The following is a 19444-nucleotide window of genomic DNA, read 5'->3' on the forward strand; positions in this document are numbered from 1 at the left end:
GTAGTAAACATTTGTCTTTATCAGCTCTTTTTAAGAGTTCATTGTTTATTCAGACTAATTCAATATGTCTGCACCTTTCTTATCTTAATTATCATATCTGAATCCTAACGGAAGCAGAAAGTAATGAAGTCTGTACAGAGGTTGCAGGAACAAAGGTGGTGACCCTGTTGGTTTAGCTCCTGCTGTGTCACGTTGAGTTCGATGATTTGGTTAAAAAAAATAAAAATGAAATAAAATCAGCTTTAACATATTCTGACAACTTTGAGACATAAATCCTTCATTTTAAAGCAAATCTTTTGGTTGGGGTTGATCTAGTTCACTCCCCCTCTGAACACTAAAAGATGCATAATGATGCATAAACATTATAGATACTTATAGGCCACAACATTAATACCACCTGGTGTTTTTAATCTAATAGTTTGATATGGTTTCTATAACAATATCATGATCTTATAAATGCTGGTGTATAATTATAGGTGAACCATCTGTCAGGAAACAAAGTGACCTTGACTAACAGTGACGTTTGACCCTTATTTTTATTTTTTATTTATTATGAATTACATGTTTTGCCATAATCATCATGTGGCTATTGTGTAAAATACCTTCGTTTCTTAAGGGAGTACTTTTACGTTTTTCACTTAATTGTAGATAATCTTCTTAGTAGTTTCTCGTGAGTAAAAGATTTTAAGTTGTACTTGTACAAGAGAATTTCTAAGACCAATATGTGCACTTTTGCTCGAGCATTGAGTTTGTGTACTTCTACCACCTCTGTACACAGTGTGTCTCGTTTTACTGCGTACGGGGCCGTGTAGCTGCAGACTGCTCAGAGTGGCTCAGAGTTTTTAACCTGCACTGTCATACAAGGTGTAGGATGTAGATGCTGAATATGATTTGCTGACACTGATCATAAGTTTACAACCTGTTTTTGTTTTATAGTGCAACTAACAGGCTGGAAATCTGGCAAACCTGAACCTGTGGATGAAAGGTTAAACCGCACTGATCCAAGTTTCACTGATAATAAAGTAGTGCCGTAACTTATTACCTAGTGCCTTCATCTTTTAGATGCAGGTCAAACCTTGGACCTGCAGAAGGACATCTGTGTGGTGTCTGTATGTTGTCCTTGTGCTCAGGTTACTGAACTTTCCCCGTCTCCCACCAGCCACACTGATGTTTAATTCTGAGGGATGGTGTTGTGCATATATCACATATATCCTGTACAATTAAAGTGATCTGTCAATAATCAAAACTAAAATATATTTATTTAGTACCGATCAGTTGATAAAGCTCTAATGCTAACACTTATCCTTTTACCTAGATATTGCACACCCTCGTAAATGGTCAACTTTAATGAACTACTTTTATAGCCTCCCTTGCACGAGTTCATAAAAAAGCCTTTAACTTTGTTGCCTTTCATCCAGATTCATTTTTTTAGATTCCTGACTTTGCAAAACCAAGTTTAAAGTTTTACGTGTGTTGACATCAGGAATTCTGTCAAAGACATTTTTCTTCTACACCCTATCTGCTGCAACATTACATTTAAAAAAACTAAAAGGGAAATTGTGCATTCTACAAGCTCTGGGACCATTTTGTGTTGATTTAGTAACTGCAGATGTCCTGATACTTTCTAACTGGCTCCCTGTCCTAGTGTTGCAGGATTTGTTTGGTCTACATTAACCTTCTGCACTGATCTGCTGCAGGAAGTTTGGATGATGGCTTGGGTCAATGTTCTCAGTGTATCAGAAAGATGACTGAGATAGACATGTGTTGGTCTGAGAGGTCGGACACACGGCTTCACACAGTCTGATTTTTATCTCCATTGACCAGCAGAATGGCTTTGTGGCTCATGGCTCCTTTACAGAAAGGATTCGGGATTTGGCTGATTTGATTTCCACCCTCGCCCATGTTTCTCGAGCTCTTTCAGTAGTTCGGTTGTGAAAGCTCTAGTCTGGAGGACGTGTAGCTTTGCAAGGCTGATGTCACTGGCCATCCGTCTGCCCCCATTATGATGATCTGGCAAAATGCACGAATGGCCAAGACTCTAAAAGTAAGTTAAATGTTATTTTAAACAAATTGACATTGGTGTCTTTTTATGTTACTTCTGCCTTGTAACAATCTGTTCACACAAACCCTTTATTCTGTTTTTCAGACTAGTTATTGTAATGATCAGTTCATCATCAGAGACCAAAACCTGTCCCCCCCTCAGTTCTTCAACCAAATCTGCAAAGAGGAACAAGTGAGTCACAGACAGATAACACAGAATTCATAAATATGAGAATAAACAAGAGTCCGATCTTTTCAGAGATGTAGGAATATGATCAGGGGACAACATGCAGACTCCACACAGAACGGCTACGGCCGGCAGGTGGATTCAAACTGGGGACCTTCTAGCTGTGAGGCGGCAGTGTTAGCCACTCCAACACCGTGCTGCCATCCAGTTGAACACATTAGACAAAAAACTGTAACTTTATTTATTGCGGAAAATGATCCAACCTGAGTCTGATCTTCACAGCATATGTGTGTATGTAGAAATGTGTCATGGCTCAAAAAATAGTAATTCTCAGGTTCAAGTTCAGGACTTGGACTCGAGACTTGTTGTGTTACAGACAAGACCTGGCCTTACTTAAACCTTGCAGAACCATGACTTTGTCCCACCTCTGTCAGTATCAGATGCTAAAACACATGAGAAAACAGCAGAATGTGACAATATGTGAATGAGGACAGTTCAGCTGTCTCTCATAAAACACTTCCCCTTAAGGTCTTACAACAAAGGAACTTCTGAGTCACAGACCACAAAATGTTGCATCAATACAAAGGAATTTAAGCACACCATCTAAATTTAGAGGTAATTCTTCATAACCTTAGTCTGTCCATGCATTCTCCGTAAGCACTGTCACCCCAGCTGTCATTGGGCGAGAGGCGGGATACATCCTGGACAGAGAGACCTTCACACCTACAGGCAATTTAGAGTAAAAACATTGACCAGACTTCCATGACTTTGGACTTTGGGAGGAAACTGGAGGAAAAGCACAGGGAGAAACATGCAAACAGCGCTGACCACTCCACCACTGTGCTGCTCATCATGCAACACTTCACTATAGTGATATTGTTGAATTATCGACTAAATAAAGATAAGGAGAAAATGATCTGAGGATATGAAACATTTATTTTTCATATCATGAAGTCTCACGACAACTATACTTGGTTGGGCAAGAAACAAACTACCTCCTTTCTCTAAACGAGGACACGTTTCCTGTCAATACACAACAGAAGAAATATATGTTAATTATAAATGAAATGAAATTAGCAGCTATGCTACAGAAAGTGTTCCCCCTTTTAAAAACATCTTCTTTGTGCTCGTTCCCGGCTGCTTCAGTATCAATGATGCCACCACGAACGTGTCGAATACTGGCATACTGGCGTTTTAACACGAACCTTGTTGCCATGCTCCCCCCTGGTTGCTTCAGACAATCGATCTTAAAAACACTTCCTTTTTAGAGAAGTTTGGTAACAGCAAAGTGTTTTCCTTTACATAGAAAAGATTTAGAAAGAAGCCAGTACGCTCCACCTCCGTGACATCCAGAAGACAGAGGAAAGAAGACTCCCGTCACAACGGGGACAGAATAAATACAGGTATAGATTGAGAGACCGCTGCACGATGGTTCATTTCAAATGGATTAAAATGTTATTATTTGTGATACAGCTGCTTCAATTTACAGGTAAGGATATAAACCATGCTTACTCAAAGAGGAAATTATATTACTAATAATAAAGTTATGTATTTCTCTGTTTCTCACCAACAGTAACTGAAAAGTTTTCCTCCTCCACTGTCAGACATGGAGATGACGTCACTTTACCTTGTGGAAATGTGAGAGATGATCAGGAGAAATGTGACAAAACTACCTGGTTATTCAGTGGTTCAGGAAACACAGCAGCAGTGGAGCTGGTTAATCTTGGGAAGATTAAAACAGAATCCAACTCTAAATCAGACAGACTGAATGTTACAGAGAACTGTTCTCTGGTTATAAAGAACGTCACAGATGAAGATGTTGGACATTACACCTGCAGACAGTTTGAAAAACCAGGAGGACAACAACTAGGTCCAGACTCTAAGGTTGATGTGTCTGTTGTTACCAGTGAGTATTTCTGTCCATCATCATATTCTAATTTCCAACTGTTTCTGTTAAAACAATAAACTGTAACCTTACAACGATTACAGTGGTGAAATTGACAATGTTCTTGTTTTCTTTGTCTCACAATGTCTCACCAGTAACTGAACATAAGCACTGTGATAGTGTGACATTAAAATGCTCTGTGAAGACACATGGTCCCTGTAGATACACATTGAAGTGGCTGCTTAACAAAAAAGAAGTGGATAAAAACAAAATGTCATCACTGAGCACCTGCTCAGTCAATGTGACCAATTCTACCGCTCGTCTTTTTGAGAACTCAACGAACGTATGTTATGAGTGTAATGTGACTAATGATGACACCAGAGAAGTGAAGCTGTTTCCCTTCAGACTGTTTCCCTTCGGACTGTTTCCCTTCAGATGTCAGTCCTCAGGTGAGAAAATGACGAGCTGTTTAAAATCACTTTACTCATGTGAAAGTTATAAACTGCATTAAATATCTCTACGGATGAAGTTTTTCAAATACAACTTTCTTTCCTGGTTTCCTGTTTGCGACATAACACCAGTTACTTGTTGTCAAGTAACAAGATCCCATCCTGCACAAAGATCAGAGGAATATTATCTATGTTTTAAAGAGGAGCAGGAAAATCAGATTAACAGAAACTCAAAGATGCTTGGTCTTCGTGTTCGGTCTCAAACACTCTGCACACACACACAGGTTTAGACACTGACGACAAACCTTTGCACCACATCCCCACGCTTGGCAGGGTTGAGTCACGGGCAGCGTTTCTTGACAGTAAAACCGACCGGCTGAGTTTAGCTTGTGTGAACCCTGATGACTGCTTTGCTTAAACATTGACTAGCTGCAACCTTTCTCCCAGAGAAGCAGAAACAGAGGGAGTTACATCATCGATTCCAAAGAAACTTTAAGTTGTTCAACATCAGCGAAAATAAATGTCGAGGCCTAAATTATAGAATCAATGAAAATGGGTTCAATCTAATTAATGCCAGCTGGAAGATGGATAAATGTGGATGCATTTAAGTTTTTTCTCTTTTATAGTTGAATGGTGGCACATAACCCTGCCTGTGGTTTTAGCAGGGCTCATATCTGCGGTGGTGTTTGTCACATGGAAGAACAGGAAAGGTGACAACATTCATACAGTGATAAAAAAGCAATACATTAAAAAAAGGGTTTAACAGTAAAGTCATGTTCTCTTCTTTGTCTTCTCAGGGGAAAGAGTTGATGACACCATGGTGAGTTTTTTTTTAACAAATTGTTGCTTGTGGTTGAATTTTCAGAGTCGTTTTAAGAATCCTTGGTTGTAAAAAGATAACTAAACTAGATTTTGTGTTTTTTTTTATTTTTTTTAGGAGCTGAACTTGAACGCAGCAGAGATTCCGTATGTTCCAGAAACTAGTGAGGCCCAGGTGAGATCGCACACTACACTCGAGTTTGCTTATTCATACCAGGGTTTGCTTTCCAACATGTATGAGACAAGCAGTGACTCTAGAAATAATAAACCTAGTGTTGGCCTCAGGGCTGGAAAAGGCATTGTCATCATTTACTTAAGTAGCAAATGTTGAAGTAAAAGTAAGTAAATACTTAAAGGCAGGAGTACTTACAATACCTTCAATATCAACCTTTGCTTATTACGCAGCTTGTGCCACGAACTTATAAAGGGCTAAAGACAAAAGTTGTATATAAAATGCCTGTTCGTGTTTGAAATATCTTAACTTAACAGCTGAAAAGCATAAATGAAAGGACTCTGGTCTTAACAAAATCTAGACTTTGTCCAGAGCTACAATAATTCATGCAATGGGATTTTTGTATGAAATATAAAAAGAATCCTGGCTTTGTCTTCGCTGAGTAGGTTGATCCTCAGTATGGAGTTTCCTACGCGTCCCTCAGCTTCAGCAGCAACGGTAAATCTAAGGTAAGCTTGGTTATTCAGGTGTTGCTGTTGACATGTGGGCCCCCCAGTGGCTGAACACGGGCATTTTCTCTTAGCACCATCACACTGAAATGTCCCGCTCACCCTCGTTTCGCTTGTCTCCCAGGTTCAGAACAAAGACGATCGAGGTGAAGAAGTGACCTACAGCACTGTGAAGGCTCCCTCCTCCTCCTCCTCCTCCGCTGCTGCAGCCTCCACTGATCCCAGCATCCTCTATGCTACAGCTAAATACTAAAGCAGACAAGGCACATGTGCGCAATGGTTTCTGTTAGAAAACCAGGTCACATTTTATATATTATTCTGCTAAATGTTTATGTAGCATCACTTGTTATTTTAGTATCTTGTTGCAGTTTTGCATAGAAATAAAGACAAATGTCAGTGTGGGAGGAGGAAACTGCCACAGTTGTGGATTTGTTGTACAGTTTAAAAAAACCCAAACTAAAACTTTTAGTATTATTAAATTTTATATTCGTCAGTTTCTTTTTATTGTTACGTTGAGCAGTTTTTTTTCCTTTATTGTTGGCGTTTGACTTTTTTGGCACCTTGAGTTCTTTAAAGTGTAGGAATCCAATCTGTTAACGTGCTTGTTACTAATGTTTTTCTCCTACATTTATGTTTGGTGCGGTGTCATGAAAAGAACGAGTGCGGGAAAAATAAGTGAAAGCACAGAGCAGTTACTTTCTGTGTGCTGATGATTTCCTGTCAATATTAAAATGTCCGCTTTTTGGGCAGAAATGAAAAACGATGGTTTGTAAAATCATTTCACTTCCACAAAAATCAGACACTTCCTAAGGCTTCAAATTGTGCTGCCATTTTTTTTTACATCATATTCACAGTGACAGTTGAGACTTTACTTCTTATTGCTTCGGGTGTGAAATATTGAAGCATCACGCTTCCCACTGAAAGCTCAGCGACTCAAACAGGGATTCTTGGTGTCAGCACGTAAAGCAAAGGGGTCTGGACGAAGTGACACTTGTTGATGGCACAGGAATAAGAGCAGTCTGTCATTACTACAGATTCATACTCTCCTGTTTGTTTCACACATCTTTGTACCGTTATTTATTTATTTATTTATTTTTGGGATCAGTGTAAGTGGAAAATAAAATCTTTCAGATCCAGACTTTGGATGTTTTATAAATATATGAAACAGTGGGTTAGAAAAATGGCTAATTCCAGTATTTTTGGATCTTCACATGTGGTCCCTTCATGTGTTCATGTATTTTTTCCACATCCTGCATCAGAACCAAAGCACAACACCAACACACCAATAAAGTACAGCTCATTTGGGTCCTGCTCCATTATCACTAAACTCTGTGCTGGGCTCTGTTAAGGATGTGATTTTAGGGACCAAAAAGCAAAAGGCAAACAAGATTTTAATGAATTTAACTACAGGGATGATGAAGTTGAGCAGAGCTAGGTGGATGCAACTGGGACCAGGACTGGAGAGTTGTTGACTTTATACCTTAGGGCAGGTAAGTGGTGCTCTTGATTTAGTAGGCAGGAGGGAGACCGGTGAGTATGCAGCCAGGGGAGACAGGGAAGTTTGGTCCTTAAGATCAGATCTTTGGCTCGATGGAAGGCGACCAGGAAAAGGGACAGAGCTAACCTGAGGAAGAGCAGCTGAGCAGGTAAGATGATGGACGGAGGTGTAGTGGTGGAGCAGGTAAGGTGACGGTGTCCAGTGGGTGTCACGTGGTTGAGCTGGAGAGACAGAGACACTGGAGGGCAGAGGCTGGATAAACCAGACCTGATAAGAGCAATGCAGTGGTGAGGGGGTCCTGGACGGAAGGAATATCCAATATATTCCAGGTGTAGTCCAAATCCAAACACAGCCAACAATCCAATATTCAGAGTCCAAATCCAGGGATCCAGTAACAGAAGGAACTTACAGAAGGGAGTGTTGATGTTGGTCCAGAGGTTCTGGTCGGAAAGTCAGGGCAGAGGCAAATCAGGCTGGTCACAAATAACCCGGAGTAGTGATGTAACTCTTGAAGCAGACTACTTTAGGTATCACGTTGAGATGTCTCGAAGCCTCACTTCAGCACAAGATTAAAAAATAAAAAAAAAATCACACAACCACCGCAAATGAGAGGTGTCACACTGATTTTCAACATCAGACCTACATCACAGTCAGAGTTGCAGAATCGATTTAAAAGTGAAAAGAACTTATAGCACAAACGTCATTGAACAGTATAACGACACCATCAAGAGATTTGTGTTCTGATCAACTATCTTTCCTCACATGTAAAACCAAAGACTTTCCTGCAGATGTGACTATTTTAACTGTGTTAAATGCTTCAACACACAGGACCATGCTCATCACCACCACTAAGTGAGGGATCCATCCAAGGGAATAAACCGGCCGGAGAGTCACTGTGGACTCTACACGTGACAATTTAGCAAGAAGCTGGGGGACAAACGGGAAAATCAGGGTGAGGAAAATTAGCCAGAGGCTGATGGAGTGAGAGAGAGATATGCAGAAGTGGTGAGTAACTGCACATACGACCAGTGAGATGATGCAGGTAACAGGAAGTCGCGATCGGGTCAACAATTCTGTGTCATGTGGACACTACAATGGGTCTTACAGATACAGATGAACGTGGACATGCATGTACAGCATCTGACACCAATATTCTACTGCACCATCACACACTTAGTCTCTTTCCTGTGCAGAGTGCGGCTCTCTAACATCCCACCACTTCCTCCTTTGCTCCTGACTGAAAGACTTGAGCCAAAACCTGGTTCTGAGTCACTCTGCGAATCACCGCAGAGTCAAACTGAAACATTTCCTGGTTGGTTTGTTGGGGTCAATAATTGTGTTCTTGTTGTTTTACTAGTCGAAGGCCGAAGCCTTCATAGCTCCGCTGCTCTCTTACCCACACTCTCATTTCCTATTCAGCTCTCAGAAAATAAAAATATCATCTCAATGGTTTTATCACTTATCTCATCCAGAGCCTTAATGAGTTTTACTCTTTGCCTATTTAACGTTCAGGCTTCTTCACACCTTTAGCTTGCTCAATTCCTCAGGGTTTCAAACACGTCATCGTCTTAACCTGCACAATGTGAACTACCTGTTTGCATCTCTCTTCTGCTGCCGCCATCTTAAAGAACTGTGCAGGGTTGGAGTTAACCATGAAACTGGCCTGGCAAGGACTGGTGGTACCCTTAACTTTACTTCTGCACATGTTGACAGGGATTCTGTCCCGCTCCTCATGAGCAAACTGCTCCCGCAGCCTCAGGTGTGAAGGCTTCCTTCTCCAGACTGCATGTTTCAGCTCTTTTCACTGATGTTTAATAGTGACAGGGGCACAGATGAAAACAATCAGGGCTGATGATGAGTAGCAAAGTTGCCAGAGTGAACTATGGCAACAAGAAATGGAGGGAGTGCAAACTGAAAGCCAGGAGCAGCAAGTAAAACGTTTAAATGCAATTTTAAAAGTTCATCTTATCTGTGTTGCGTTTCAATGTGGACATCATGAGTCCTATTCTGGTGGACAAGCTTCACACCTGTGGTTTCCTCAACTCTTTTTTCTTCTAAGTCTGTCAATTACATCATTGTCACCACTGCATCATGGGACTGGACACAAATGATCTGACATGTTCAAAAACTCCCCTCTATCTTTTTCCAGCAGAAGCCCACATGTTTAATCTAGTTTTACAGGATGTTTGTCGGGCAGCTGTAACCTCTGATTCATTTAATAGACATTATATCTAAAACGGTTATTAAGTAAATACAGCGTGCGAAATTTCACAATAATGATTTTTAAGTGACTGAAGAGTCAAGTATTAAATAATTGACTTTGTTGTACAGCAAATAAATCACCATGTGGCAGTTTAACAGTTAGAGTTGTCAGAAGTGAATAAACGACATGCTCCACCTACGTCAAAGACAGACTTTGAGGAAGTGATGCTTTCTTAACCACAAGTCATATAAAGTGCATTCGTGTGTTTGAAGCACTAGTTTAGAGAGGGACAGCAAAGAGACACATGATGACTGGACTCAGATGGAATAAGAGCTCTTTCTTTCTGATGCTGCTGCTTCACTTTACAGGTAAGGATTATATATATATATATATACCATTAGTAAGTACATGACACAGACAATTGTTAAATGGAATTCTGTCGTTTTGCAGATGATTTTATGTCAGAATGGTCTTTGCTAGTAGCTCAATGTTCACTCTGTTATTCTGTGATGTTTCAGAACGCTGCCAATTTCCACTGCCGTTACAACGATAGGTCCATGAATATTTCTGTGAGCTCAGTTAAAAAAATCATTGTGAAACATTAACAAATGCATTAATATGAACGTTAAAAAGTCTTGTGACACATGATTTCTTGCTGATATTAATCTTGATCATGCACGCTGCTCTCTGACTCTGCCTGCTCTAATTCACCTCTGCTTCGCTTCATCACGGCTCCTACTAGACGGTGCATCACACTTCTGACACCAGTGTAGTGACCCACGGCTTATGGGAGCTAACTGTGGGAGGCAGTGAAGCTGAAGCTAAAGCTAATGCTAACCCTAACTTACCTGGCTAAACTAAGAGAAGCAGCTACCTGGGAGCTAGCAGGCTAACACAGCATCAAACTATCCAAAATGGCAGGTAGAAGAGAAAACACTTGTGCCCTGTACACCGCACGACCCCAAGTGTCTTCAGCTGATTGACACCATCATGGCCCCTCCTATACACTGCACTATCCCTCACGTTGCCAACATACATACATCACGTATAACAGAACACACAGAACTACCCATAATTCCCACAGGGTTCACTGTGCTGCCCCCCACACTAACCCACTAACTGGTCTGTTACAATAAACAGCACACTGCAAATAAAGAAATGTAAAAAAAGCTTTTTTTCCCACATACTAGTCATTGCATGCGTAGTATTGGCCACTGGGGTATTTCTTCTTAACCTGTGGTCTCCACCATCCTATCTGCTAAAAACTATACCACAACCACAACACAACAGCAAAGAAGCAAGTTTTTACTCTTGTTATGTTCTTTATTCATTACTACTAAAGTAACGGAGCTGCAACAGGCAGCCACCTGAAACAGCACCAGTCAAGGAGAATATGAAGCACAAATGTTCTTTATCTGTGAAAAGCTCAAAAATAAATGTAAAACGTCTTTCACACTCATCACTGTGTTAACCACTTGTTTGTATTCAGTCATCGTAAGAGGCTAAAACCTGCAGAGCTCTGCTGCTGTCCTGACCACATTCTCACCAAAACACTTCCTCTTCAGTTATGAGAAAAACGAAGAAGAAAAATAAGACTAAAGACTAAAGTGTTGTACAATTAAAAATATCTTCTTATCTTTGTTCCTCTTCACTGTGGAAACCAAGAGTCATATCCAACGTTTATCTTAATCTTCACACCTGTAGCTTCCTCAAACCTTTTTTCTTCTCAGTGTGTCAAACACATCATTGTCACTGATTCACCGTGGGACTGGACACAAATGATCTTTTTGAAGATGCTTCTGTTCTGTTCAAAAACTCTCCTCTATTTCATAGACATCACATCTTCTCTGCTTTGTAGTGACACATTATTTCTTGGTGATATTAATCTTGTGGATGCTACACTCAGTTCTCTAAGACTTTTTTAATTATTCACACATTTTTTAGCAAAAATAAGCAACATAACACAGGTTTTATTAACAAATAGATAATTAACCTAATTATGATCAGTTTTTCCTCCATGTTCCTCTATTGTCTTTAACAGCTGTAACTGGACAGTACGTCTCCTTCACTGTCAAAGACGGAGAAGACGTCACTTTACCTTGTAACAATGTGAAAAATAATCAGGATAAATGCAGTGGAACTACATGGAGCCTCAGTGCTTCAAGAACCTCACAACTAGATCTGATTTTATATGGGAAGATCAGTGAAAATGCCAAAGTCAGATCAGACAGACTGAGTCTGACAGAGAACTGTTCTCTGGTGATTAAGAAGGTCACAGATGAAGATGGTGGTCTGTACATGTGCCAACAGTCCGGATCAGGAACAGACCAGGTTTATCTGTCTGTTGTTACCAGTGAGTATTTACATCCTAATGTTTCCAGAGCTTTGAACAATAAACTGAAACATTACAATAATGATGATTATACAGTGATGAAGTTACTCTGACTCTCTCTCTCATCATCTTCATCCTCACAGTGACTGAACATCAGGTCAGTAACACAGTGACATTAAGCTGCTCTGTGACACCACGTCCAGAGTGTAGACACACAGTAAAGTGGCTGTTTGAGGGAAAAGATGAAGAGAAACAGAACCTTCAGCTGAGGACTTCACAGTCTAACTGTTCAGCCACTGTGACCTTTCTGACTTCTTCTACTGAAAAGTCCAAGTCTGAAAAATTATTCAAGTGTGAAGTGACTGAGATCCACAGCAGTCAAGTGCAGCAGTTTACCTTCAACCATCAGACCTCAGGTGACAAACAAGGTGAAAATATGATGAGATGTTTGAAATTACTTCCTTCTGATTTGAACAACATATGTTTATTCTGTAAATCTGATGTAAACATGATTTACATAAACAGGATCTAAATGGAAAATATTTTGTCACTGTAATGTTTGTTTGGTTTGTTGGTTGTTATTCATTTGTCCAGGTGATGGAGCAAAAGAGGCAACGACATCTACAGCAGGAAAACAACCACCAACAACATCTACAGCAGGAAAACAACCACCAACGACATCTACAGCAGGAAAACAACCACCAACAACATCTACAGAAGGAAAACAACCACCAACAACATCTACAGCAGGAAAACAACCACCAACAACATCTACAGCGGGAAAACAACCACCAACAACATCTACAGCAGAAAAACAACCACCAACGACATCTACAGCAGGAAAACAACCACCAACAACATCTACAGAAGGAAAACAACCACCAACAACATCTACAGCAGGAAAACAACCACCAACAACATCTACAGCGGGAAAACAACCACCAACAACATCTACAGCAGGAAAACAACCACCAACAACATCTACAGCAGGAAAACAACCACCAACAACATCTACAGCAGGAAAACAACCACCAACAACATCTACAGCATCACCAGGTAAAATTAAAACAAAATCTTTACTTTCACTCACAAAACACGACATTATTTTGATTATTATTCTGATTTAGTTTAGTCCAGATAATAAACTTTATGTATGTATTTTCTTTTCTGTGCAGGTGATGGTCCAAGTAACCCAACAACAGTAAATGCAACAATTACACCAACATCACCAACAAATAGATCAGAAACATCATCATCTCCTGCATCTATATTTTTGTCTTTCACTAGAGAATCTCTGTCTTTAATACTGGATATCTAACATGTTATATTGAAATAAAATATGCATTTGCTTCTTTTTCCAGGCTGGTGGGGGTTTTCCATTGTGGCACTGGTTTTAGCAGTGGCTGCTGTAATGATCATCAGATGGAAGAAAACCAAAGGTTGGAGCGTTTACTGATGCAGCTTTTCTAAACCAAGACGCTCGAACAAACCTGGATTTTCACTGTCAATTCCCTTTTTGTCTTTTTAGTGACCAAAACACAGGTGGATGAAAACACTGTGAGTTTTAAACACTCAGCTCATTTTCTTCTGGCTCATTGGTTGATATAAACAGGCTGATGTGACATCAAGGACGTACTGATCTGTAAACGCAGACCACAACATTTCATTCACCTAACATTACTTTTAGTGCTTAACTCTATCACACTGCTGTGTGTGCACATTTTAAATCCAGTGTGTGAGTGTTTCAAGCCAAATACGAGGGTATCAACAGAAACAATGTCTTAAAGTGTGGTTGAAGAGTTTTAATGGAGCCAAGAATTATAGATAACAATATATTTACAGGAATGAAACACTGACTTATTTAAGACTTATTTTGTTGTCCTCACTTTGTAGACTGACGCTGGAGATGGAGTTTCCTACGCCACCGTGAGCTTCACCAAGAAGACAAACAGTGAAGCCCAGGTGAGATGTCTGCTTGCTTATACTTCTGATGTCATGTAAAGACATGGACAAAGTTTTGAGAAATTAATTATGTAGAGCTTTTCTACTCTAACCTGGTTTTTACAAGGTTACATAAATGAATTACTGACCACAGGTTCTAGAAATGTCTAGATGGATGTATGACATTTAGAATAGATAACTGTGGGAAAAGAGTAAACACAACAGAAGTTACATTTATCTCATAAAGGAGATATTAACACACATAATAGTAAAGAAATGAAATTAAATAAAATACACTTTAAGTGGCTGTTTTCAGGTTCAGGTGCTTTTAAAACCATGTATCACTTCTTAATAACTACAATGGATCAAACACTCAACCTTTTCAATATTACTCAAATACACAAGTTACTTTTATTGGAAAATATCTCAATATCTCTTGTTGTTGTTGATAATTCAACACCATGTCAGTTCTAAACAAGCTAATGATGGTGCATTTACAAGCTTCACGTAAATCACAAGACTCAACATAACACATTTTGACTGTATATATTATTTTAAAACTCTCAAAAAAGAACATTTATGATTCCCTAGAAAACTTACATATTATGCCATAATCTAGTCGATTGTTTGATGTCAGCTTAGTAATTCATGCTGTTTTTCCTTTAACTCCCAGGGTTACGCTAACGATGGTGATGATGAAGGTGAAGCAGTGACCTACAGTAAACTCAAAGCTCCGTCTTCTTGTGCTGGAGCCTCCACTGATCCCAACATGCTCTATGCTACCGTCATCAAACATGATAAATAAAGCTTTGACGTGATTCTGTTTGCTTTTCTTTTCAAAAGCACAATTCCAGCTTTTATTTTACAACTATTATATTTTGTAATGTTGTGTAGCAGGTTGTTAGCCGGCTAGCTGGAGATTATAGAAGTGTACGCTTTGCTGCTTGCTGGAGAGAAAGGGTTGTTTTTAGACATCAGCCCTATAGAAGAATGTAGAAGCACCTGTCAGAGTAGCTCCCTCTGGTGGAGAACCTTGGTAACAACACTTTAACTTTTCCCTTAACAAACAGTCCTATCGTGTGCAGGAAATCCTAAAGAAAAAGGTGCCAAACAAACAATACACATTATCAGGTAGTGAGGAGACTGGGATGAACACAGATAAACAAAGCAGAGGTTTTTTCCCACAGGAGACCAGAGTTCAAGTGTGGTGTGAAACAACTTTTTGTTCTTCTTGTGATGTGAAGCATATTTGTTCCCTGATTAAGAAAAGACAGATTCACTTCGGTTTCCTGAACCAATATGCTCCGACTGGGATGGAGCCCAGCTCCACTTCCTGTTTCCTGACCTTTATTTTGTAGTCCCTCTGTTCCACTTCCTGTCCTATAGTAATTTGGAGCACTTCACACTAATCATTATTTTCACCTGTGCTCTGTCTATTTAAAGATCTCTTTTTATCCCCCAACCCTTTTTTCCTACTACCTGTCCCCACACCGACATATCACCAGATCCTCTGCCTCTACCTGCTAACTTGTACTTCAGCCAACTCAACGGTGTTGTGAGTCCCCTGATCTCCACATTAATTTCTTTACTTTTCTGTATTGGTTTGGATTGATTATTGGATTTAAATTGGACTGAGTTAGTTATTGGATTGAGTTGGATTGTTGTATGAAGTGGCTTTGCATTTTGGATTCTGTCTGTAACTTATCAATCTGTTAGAAAGTTTGTTGTGACCACTTTCCAAAGATCTAAATCATCATGTTTTACACAGATTTCTTTCTCAGTACTTTTGCTCACTTAAAACACGGGTCACCTGATACAGAGGAGCTACGCTGTCTAATGTATCTAAGCGTTAATACCATTGAATAAAAGGTGACATTCTAAACTTCCATCTCATATTTATCTTTTGGGCCAAAATCTTCACTGTACAGCTAAATAATTAAGAACTGAACTTGCCGTTCCAACACTCTTGGTGGGGGCTGTATATTTAGGCCCTTCTGAGGGAACCATGTATTTGTTCCTTCATCTCTTTAATCAGTTGAAATGATGAACTTACCTCCTTCAATAAGAGCAGACTATGCTTTATCCAGTAGTTCATGTTACATTCTCCATTAGCAGCTGTTCACTGAGGTCCTGACAATGGCCAACGGTCAATGACCATGGAAATTAATACCTCAACAATTGGGAATAAATTGCAACTGACATTGTCCCGTTGTCCTTTCTGGTGTGACACTGTACCTGCCTGTCAGAAAGTCTGTTGTTCCCTCTTTTGGTTTGACGAAGATGTTCTCAAACTGGCCAAATCATAAAGTCCAAGATGTAAAAAAAAAAAATAAACAGAAACCCAACTTTAAATTTTTAAGTTCTCAGTCAAACTTTACTTTCACTCTGACAGAAGTTCAGAAAATGTGGAGCTGAGAATCAGGGAGAAAAGAGATGAATAGCTGTCAGGGTCTGTCTTCACAGACTGAATGACTGAAGGAATAAAACATGGAGGAAGTAAGACAGCAGATAAGGAAGTGACTCCTAGAGTCAGTAGGTGGGGAGGACGTGCTGTTTGTCTTTCAGAAGCTTTGACAGTTTAGGCTGTGAGGAAAAAGGTAAAAGACACAGAATCACAATGGCTGAATTCAAATGGAGTAAATAGATTCTGATGCTGATGCTTCACCTTAGAGTTAATGATACATAGAATACAGATAAAAACATACAAAGCCGTCAGTGTCCAATGTCTTATTTGTCACCTTGTCATCAACTTGTTTTTAATTGTCTTTTGTCTGTTTTATCTTTACTTTCACATTTATCTCACTATCATTTTTCATCTCTAAAGCTCTTTGACCTGTATGAAAAGTTGGATTGGACTGATTCAGTGGACTGTACTGGGTTGACTGCCACCATTGTGAGTGTCTGTCCCCTCATGAGGTGTCCACTATCTTCTCAGTAAAAATGACGCGGTGACGCATATGATCAACAATAACTCATATACTATAAAAATTCATACTGCTCCATTTTAGAAAATGAATCACATTATGAATTTCTTTGCTGTATTTAGACATTCATGTAGCTAAAAAGGAGAAACAGAGGGGAGGAAAAGACTGTTATCATTATGGGGAAGTTACATAATATTCATCACAGGAAATTTGTCATTGTTGTCAGTTCATAGAATCTAATGCTCAAAGTCTGAGAACAGACAGGAGCAACTCAAGAAACATCTCACAAAGCTCTGATAAATCTAAAAGAAACCTCAGTACAAATCTTGACACAAGTAATTTTGTGTTTTCTCTGTTCTTTACAACAGCTGTGGCTGGATGATGTTCCCCAGTCTTTTCTTTGTCAGATGAAGATGACGTCACTTTACCTTTTGAGGAAGTGACACATTTTTGATCACAGGAAGACGTTTCTTCTTTTCTCTCTGACACAGACCAGTTTACAGACACTAACAACTGTGGCGTTGTCAGTTTGAGCCTGGTAACGAAAAGAGTTTGAATCGAGGCTGAAAGGAGACAGAAAATCACTGATGTCACCATGTCTGGATCCACATGGATTCATTTGTCATCACTTCTGACACTGGTGCTTCAGTTTGCAGGTGAGGACAAATGTAACATTCAGAACAAACTGGATCTGAATTTATTCTCACACTAAATCTACACATAGGAGCCTTTTTCATTTGTCCTTTTGTTTTCTGTCTCTTCTTTACAGCAGCTGTGACTGGACAATATCCCTCAGTCTTTTTTGTCAGAGATGGAGATGACGTCACTTTACCTTGTGAAAATGTGATAAATGATCAGAATAAATGTGATGCAACTGTCTGGTTGTTCAGTGATAGAAGCAGCACAGTAGAGCTGATTAGACTTGGACAGATTGGTGAACAAGCCAAATCTAAATCAGACAGACTGAGTGTTACAGAGAAATGTTCTCTGGTTATAAAGAAGGTCACAGATGAAGATGTTGGTTTCTACACCTGCAAACAGTACAAATCACATATAGAACAAGGACAAGCTGCTACTGTTCCTCTATTTCTTACTAAGTGTGAGTAAATATCTTGTCAGAATGTCAAACTGTCCAGTTAGAACAATAAACTGCAACTTTACAATAATCATGTTTCCAGTGATGAAGTTAATTTAACCCTTGTTGTCTCACGTCTTCATCTTCACCAGTGACTGAACAAAAACATGATGACCAGGTGACGTTTACCTGCTCTGTGCTGACACGTGGACAGTGTAGTTTCTCAGTGAAGTTGATGTCTGAGGGTAAAAGTGGGGACAAAGACATGGAGACATCACAGCCTACGTGTTCAGATACTTTCACAGTTGATGCTTCTGAATTGAAGCCACATTTTTATGAGTTATTAAAGTGTAAAGTGAGAGATGTTTACACTGGAAAGGAGAAGCTGTTTTCCTTCAGACGTCAGTCATCAGGTGAGAAACCAGGTAAATTTATGATGAGCTGTTTAAAATCATGTGTAAAATCAGACAGTAGAATTCTCTCTAATTTAATTATTTATTGATCATAATTCACAAGCTCACAGTTCATTAGGATTTGTTGTATCATTTCTGTAGCCATGGAAACAACAACAGCAACAACAAAATTAAAGACAACGACAAAAACCAGCAAAGACTGGACCAGTACAACTGGATCCTCTTTAGAAAAACCAGGTACTACCTAAAAACTACAGTGTGTCTCTGTTAAAGTGTTTGAGTTTGATGTGTGATGATCTGTGTCTGTTTTCAGAGTAGTGGGTGTAAATGTATTTATTTGAATGTCATTTGAATCATTAGAGTCATTGATGCTGTTGTAGCTGTTGTTGGGAAAAACTCATGTGAATCCTCTTCTATCAGGCTGGTGGATGCTTGTTATTGTGTCTGTGGGTGTGACAGCACTGATAATCACTGTTGTGACAGTGGACATCTGGACAAGACAAAGAGGTGAGGACATTAACAGACAGGCTGTGTATGAACAAGTCGGATTTGTCTTTTCAGTGAACAAAACACTGCAGCAATAAATGTCACTTGTGTTTTTTTACAGTGAGTAAATGATGGAGACGCTTCTGCTTCTGTCAGACTCCACTAATCAGCTCAACACAGCATCTCATCACATTTTACCAGAGTAGTGTTTTTTACTGTAGTTAAAAAACCCAAAGACAAGAAACTTCTCTAGTCTGACTGTTGATTTCTGGTGCTTCACTTGTATCATTGTGTTTTTTTCTTCAAGCAAATGTAATTTATGTGTTTTTTAATTATTTGCTGGCAATAACAATGTTTTTGTCTCTTGTAGAATAAACCTGAATGAACTGTCAGGTCTAATCTCTTTAATGGAGAATAACCACATGTATGATTTCATGTTGTGTAATAACACTGATACTGATACGTGTTGTATTACAACATTCTCCTCTCAGCCACAACGTGCAGAGGGTCC

At 39.4% G+C, this 19444-nt stretch overlaps 3 protein-coding genes across 9 annotated transcripts; all 3 read left to right on the forward strand.

Annotated features, from left to right (window-relative positions):
* Nucleotides 1-128: 128 nt before the first annotated feature.
* Nucleotides 129-7130, forward strand: LOC137102722 (uncharacterized). 2 transcript variants are annotated; one of them, XM_067482509.1, is made up of 10 exons: nt 129-2044; nt 2147-2233; nt 3534-3716; nt 3801-4133; nt 4268-4561; nt 5188-5271; nt 5359-5381; nt 5499-5555; nt 5999-6061; nt 6186-7130. In XM_067482509.1, the coding sequence occupies exons 3-10, from the start codon at nt 3656-3658 to the stop codon at nt 6312-6314; spliced, it is 1044 nt and encodes a 347-aa protein (XP_067338610.1). In that variant the 5' UTR covers nt 129-2044; nt 2147-2233; nt 3534-3655; the 3' UTR covers nt 6315-7130. The 2 variants fall into 2 exon arrangements, with proteins under 2 accessions (XP_067338610.1, XP_067338608.1); XM_067482507.1 differs by having other exon boundaries at nt 3534-3630.
* Nucleotides 7131-9914: 2784 nt separating this feature from the next.
* On the forward strand, nt 9915-17126 carry LOC137102723 (mucin-22-like). 4 transcript variants are annotated; one of them, XR_010911262.1, is made up of 8 exons: nt 9915-10130; nt 11804-12115; nt 12238-12522; nt 12689-13150; nt 13270-13295; nt 13456-13533; nt 13623-13651; nt 13988-14056. XR_010911262.1 is itself a non-coding variant. In XM_067482511.1 (8 exons), exons 1-8 carry the CDS (start codon nt 10067-10069, stop codon nt 14838-14840), a joined length of 1419 nt encoding a protein of 472 aa, XP_067338612.1. In that variant the 5' UTR covers nt 9915-10066; the 3' UTR covers nt 14841-17126. The 4 variants fall into 4 exon arrangements, 3 of the variants coding, with proteins under 3 accessions (XP_067338612.1, XP_067338611.1, XP_067338613.1); XM_067482511.1 differs by lacking the exon at nt 13270-13295 and adding an exon at nt 14709-17126 and having other exon boundaries at nt 12238-12510; XM_067482510.1 differs by lacking the exon at nt 13270-13295 and adding an exon at nt 14709-17119.
* Nucleotides 17127-17404: 278 nt separating this feature from the next.
* On the forward strand, nt 17405-19325 carry LOC137102729 (uncharacterized). Of its 3 annotated transcripts, none has more exons than XM_067482526.1 (6): nt 17405-17615; nt 17732-18058; nt 18187-18459; nt 18589-18684; nt 18868-18954; nt 19055-19325. In XM_067482526.1, exons 1-6 carry the CDS (start codon nt 17555-17557, stop codon nt 19063-19065), a joined length of 855 nt encoding a protein of 284 aa, XP_067338627.1. In that variant the 5' UTR covers nt 17405-17554; the 3' UTR covers nt 19066-19325. The 3 variants fall into 3 exon arrangements, with proteins under 3 accessions (XP_067338627.1, XP_067338626.1, XP_067338628.1); XM_067482525.1 differs by having other exon boundaries at nt 17407-17615; nt 17729-18058; XM_067482527.1 differs by having other exon boundaries at nt 17419-17615; nt 17729-18058; nt 18187-18447.
* Nucleotides 19326-19444: the final 119 nt, after the last annotated feature.

This window comes from Channa argus, chromosome 17 (assembly GCF_033026475.1).
Source record: "Channa argus isolate prfri chromosome 17, Channa argus male v1.0, whole genome shotgun sequence".
In the NCBI taxonomy this organism is placed as follows: domain Eukaryota; kingdom Metazoa; phylum Chordata; class Actinopteri; order Anabantiformes; family Channidae; genus Channa; species Channa argus.

What these genes read in the sequence shown, in the direction of transcription:
- LOC137102722 (XM_067482507.1), top strand. Translation starts at nt 2,003, where the DNA reads ATGATGATCTGGCAAAATGCACGAATGGCCAAGACTCTAAAA. An exon ending in AAATCTGCAAAGAGGAACAA is followed by an intron (nt 2,234 to 3,533) that starts GTGAGTCACAGA and finishes TCCTTTACATAG; the next exon opens with AAAAGATTTAGAAAGAAGCC. An exon ending in TGATGTGTCTGTTGTTACCA is followed by an intron (nt 4,134 to 4,267) that starts GTGAGTATTTCT and finishes ATGTCTCACCAG; the next exon opens with TAACTGAACATAAGCACTGT.
- LOC137102723 (XM_067482510.1), top strand. Translation starts at nt 10,067, where the DNA reads ATGATGACTGGACTCAGATGGAATAAGAGCTCTTTCTTTCTGATGCTG. An exon ending in AACATCTACAGCATCACCAG is followed by an intron (nt 13,151 to 13,455) that starts GTAAAATTAAAA and finishes TTCTTTTTCCAG; the next exon opens with GCTGGTGGGGGTTTTCCATT. An exon ending in CAGATGGAAGAAAACCAAAG is followed by an intron (nt 13,534 to 13,622) that starts GTTGGAGCGTTT and finishes TTGTCTTTTTAG; the next exon opens with TGACCAAAACACAGGTGGAT.
- LOC137102729 (XM_067482525.1), top strand. Translation starts at nt 17,555, where the DNA reads ATGTCTGGATCCACATGGATTCATTTGTCATCACTTCTGACACTGGTG. An exon ending in ACTGGTGCTTCAGTTTGCAG is followed by an intron (nt 17,616 to 17,728) that starts GTGAGGACAAAT and finishes TCTTCTTTACAG; the next exon opens with CAGCTGTGACTGGACAATAT. An exon ending in TCCTCTATTTCTTACTAAGT is followed by an intron (nt 18,059 to 18,186) that starts GTGAGTAAATAT and finishes CATCTTCACCAG; the next exon opens with TGACTGAACAAAAACATGAT.